Raw genomic sequence first — 3,509 nt, forward strand, 5'->3', positions numbered from 1 at the left:
CTTTGGACCAACCTTAATTACTTGGATCCTAGATCCCAAACTCGAACTCAAACTCAAAAACCTGACCTGGTGCCAAACCCGGGCCTAAACCTCGACTTGGTCCATGACGAGGTCTCTAACCCAAAACCCAATTTCAGCTCGTCCTGAGCTGGACCTAGACTCTATCCTCGACCTTGACTCCAACCTAGACTTAGGATCCCCACTCGGACTTGGACTGAACCTCGACCTGGACCCTCGACCCTGACTCCCAGCCAAACCCAGGCCCGTCTTGAACTTTACCATACATAATATAATTTAAGTACGTTCTTATATATTATAATATTATATAATAATTCATGTTATATTATAATAAAATTTATGATTATTACAATACAAAATTAACCCAATCTTAATACGCTACTTATTTAATACAATACAAACGAACCCTAACCCTTAGTAAGAGATACATACTATAACTATTATATATTAAGACAGAATAATAAGATTAATAAACTATTCATTTATTAATTTTTGTTGCTTGTAATATATGTAACTTGATCATCTCTGCGTATAAACCACGTAGTGCACACGTACCACTCCGGTCTTATGACCAAACTAATTAATAAAATGCCATGATATAAATATACATAAACACACAGTACTATATATTAGTTTATAAGTAGGGGAAAATTAATGCTATATCACCGACTATTAATCCATATATATCATCCATCATAAAACAAAACAAATCTGATTATTGAGCCTTTTTCTTTCTCATACATCTACTTAACAAATTTAATTTGTTTTGTTTTGTTTGTTTCTATAGTAAAGGACTCGTTGACCTAACTATATTTTTTTTTTGGCTCCATTAAATTAAGCACTCCTTTCTCTATTCTCAATCTTTTTTTTCTTCCCTCTCATATATATATCTCTTCCCAGTTCCAGACACAATTCTAGATCTTCTTCTTATTCCAATACATAGTATAAATACATATATGCTTGGATGTCCAGGTAATTAACTACATATATATTCATTTAAAATTATATACCTTTTTGTTTTGGATTCTTATTCTAAAGCTTGATACAATCTCTATTTTTCTTTAATTGTTAATTATATATAGTAGCAGGGATGAATTGGATGAAATAGGAAAGAGGATCAGAAGTAGTAATAGTACTACTACTATTGATTCAGTAGTACTATTACCACCACCAAATAATATTAATAACAACATTAATATTAATATTTCTGATCATCATCATAATCAAATTATGGGAAGAAGATTAGTACAATCTTTTGGTCCAGCAGCTGCTGGGACCTTAAACACCATAACACCTTGTGCTGCTTGTAAGCTTTTGAGAAGAAGATGTGCCGAGGAATGCCCTTTTTCTCCCTACTTTTCACCTCAAGAGCCTCAAAAATTTGCCGCTGTCCACAAAGTTTTTGGTGCAAGCAACGTCTCCAAGATGCTTATGGTAATTAATTTAATTAATTTCATAATGATTTTTATGTGGTCTAATAAGTATATATGTATGTATGTAGGAATTGGCAGAAAGCCAGAGAGCTGATGCGGCTAATAGTTTGGTATATGAAGCAAACCTTAGGCTGAGAGATCCAGTGTACGGTTGTATGGGGCTAATCTCAGCCTTGCAACAGCAAATCCAAACTCTACAAGCTGAGCTTAATGCTGTAAGGACTGAGATATTGAGATATAAATTTAGAGAAGCCACTACTACTAATACTCATACTACTACTACAAATAATAATAATACTAGTACTAGTACAACTACTAATGCTAATACTAATACTACTATTACTACTACTTCTACTCATCAAGCTGCTTTATTAGCCAATTTAATGTCTCCACATCATCATCATCAACATCAACATCAAAATAATATTATTCATCATGGTGGTGGTGTGGTCTCCATAGCTTCATTACCCTCTCAATTAGCTAATAATAATAGTAATATTAATTCTCATCATCATCTTCATCATCATGATCAATCTACAATTTTGCCTGTTCCTGATCATCATCATCATCATCATCATCCGGCTAGGCTGCCTCCGCCACCGTCTCCACCGCCACCTCCTCCGCCTTCTATTGTTGTTTCGGCATCTTCTACTACTTCTTCAACTTCTTCTCTATATACCTCTACTAATACCACAGGTTATAGCTCCATTTCCAGTGACAATAATGTTACCTATTTTGATTAAATTATTATTGTTATTATTATTTTGAATATGAGATTAATGGTGGTAGCATTAATTGGCAATATTATTATTATTACTTTTTCTTTTTGAATTTTTTTAATCGATTTATCTCTATATATTGTGTTTGGTAATTTATTTCTTTTTTGTTGTTATACAGTTTTATTATCATTTTTTACTTTTTTTTTTCTTCATCAAACTTAAATATTATATACAAATAGGCTAATTATAATAATTCTCAGTGAGAAAGGTTTTCTCAAAATCGATCTTAGGCCACAAGATACCCAATAATCTTCTGATCGATGGTATATATATAAGAAAATTTAGTTTATTAATTTGCAAAGAGTGAATTATCCAACTCAAATTTAGCTTCGATAAGAGATCAAAAGCAAATGTATTCTGTTTTTGTTTTCATACAAATAATATTATATTGTTGTTGACACGTAAACACGTGCGGGGAATATGGCTTTGTTTGAATTTGAGGTCTTGTTCATGCATGTTAGTTTGTGCTAGCTAGCTATAGTTAAGATTTGAAATAAATAAATAAACATTATACATGTATATAAATATATATATTAATGTATTTGGAAGGGGACAAAATGCATGGTTGAATCTTATTTTAATACCGTAAATTATTTATAATTTATAACAGACAAGTGCAACAAACTATTTAAATTTTATTTTAACATTATAAATTATTTATAATTTCTTAAAAGTGTCTACATTAATTAACTATAATATATACACGGTCATATAAAAAAATTAAATTATACCTTTATATACCGTAAACAAAAAAAAAAAAAAATACCCTACTAAGACAAAAATAATACTCCTATACCTTAAATTTTTCCAAAATATTAATTATATAACACTAATATAAAAATATAGATGTATAATTGTATTCTAGATGATCACCATTAGTTTTCATGACATATTATATAAATCAGTTGATATATATATATAATTTAATTATTTCAGTTATATGAATAAATTTATCAATATAATATGAATCTAACTCTATATGTACAATTCAAAATCTAGAAAAATTATACCCAGAGAAAATTATAATTAGGATGGCTCTTTTTCTTTTTATATAATTTTTTAACATCTTAATATATAGCTGAGTTGATCATATTTTTTTAAATATTTTTGCTCTATATTTGAAATGGGTAAGACTTTGATTTTTTACTACATATCTCACTTGTTTCTTACAAAAATTAGGTAATATCATATAAATTTTAACTGGTCAATCATTTTGAAGTATATGTGATATTTATGCTATATAGTTACATGATTGTTTTTTGTTTTTGTTGGACATCGT

General features: G+C 29.5%; 1 protein-coding gene across 2 annotated transcripts; it reads left to right on the forward strand.

Annotated features, from left to right (window-relative positions):
• The first annotated feature begins 632 nt into the window (after window positions 1-632).
• LOC115720704 (LOB domain-containing protein 13) lies at window positions 633-2,333 on the forward strand. 2 transcript variants are annotated; one of them, XM_061108879.1, is made up of 3 exons: window positions 633-990; window positions 1,104-1,452; window positions 1,520-2,333. In XM_061108879.1, exons 1-3 carry the CDS (start codon window positions 983-985, stop codon window positions 2,192-2,194), a joined length of 1,032 nt encoding a protein of 343 aa, XP_060964862.1. In that variant the 5' UTR covers window positions 633-982; the 3' UTR covers window positions 2,195-2,333. The 2 variants fall into 2 exon arrangements, with proteins under 2 accessions (XP_060964862.1, XP_030505733.2); XM_030649873.2 differs by having other exon boundaries at window positions 635-990; window positions 1,101-1,452.
• The last annotated feature ends 1,176 nt before the right edge of the window (window positions 2,334-3,509 follow it).

This window comes from Cannabis sativa, chromosome 2, assembly GCF_029168945.1.
Source record: "Cannabis sativa cultivar Pink pepper isolate KNU-18-1 chromosome 2, ASM2916894v1, whole genome shotgun sequence".
Classification (NCBI taxonomy): Eukaryota; Viridiplantae; Streptophyta; class Magnoliopsida; order Rosales; family Cannabaceae; genus Cannabis; species Cannabis sativa.

What these genes read in the sequence shown, in the direction of transcription:
- LOC115720704 (XM_030649873.2), top strand. An exon ending in ACGTCTCCAAGATGCTTATG is followed by an intron (nt 1,453 to 1,519) that starts GTAATTAATTTA and finishes GTATGTATGTAG; the next exon opens with GAATTGGCAGAAAGCCAGAG.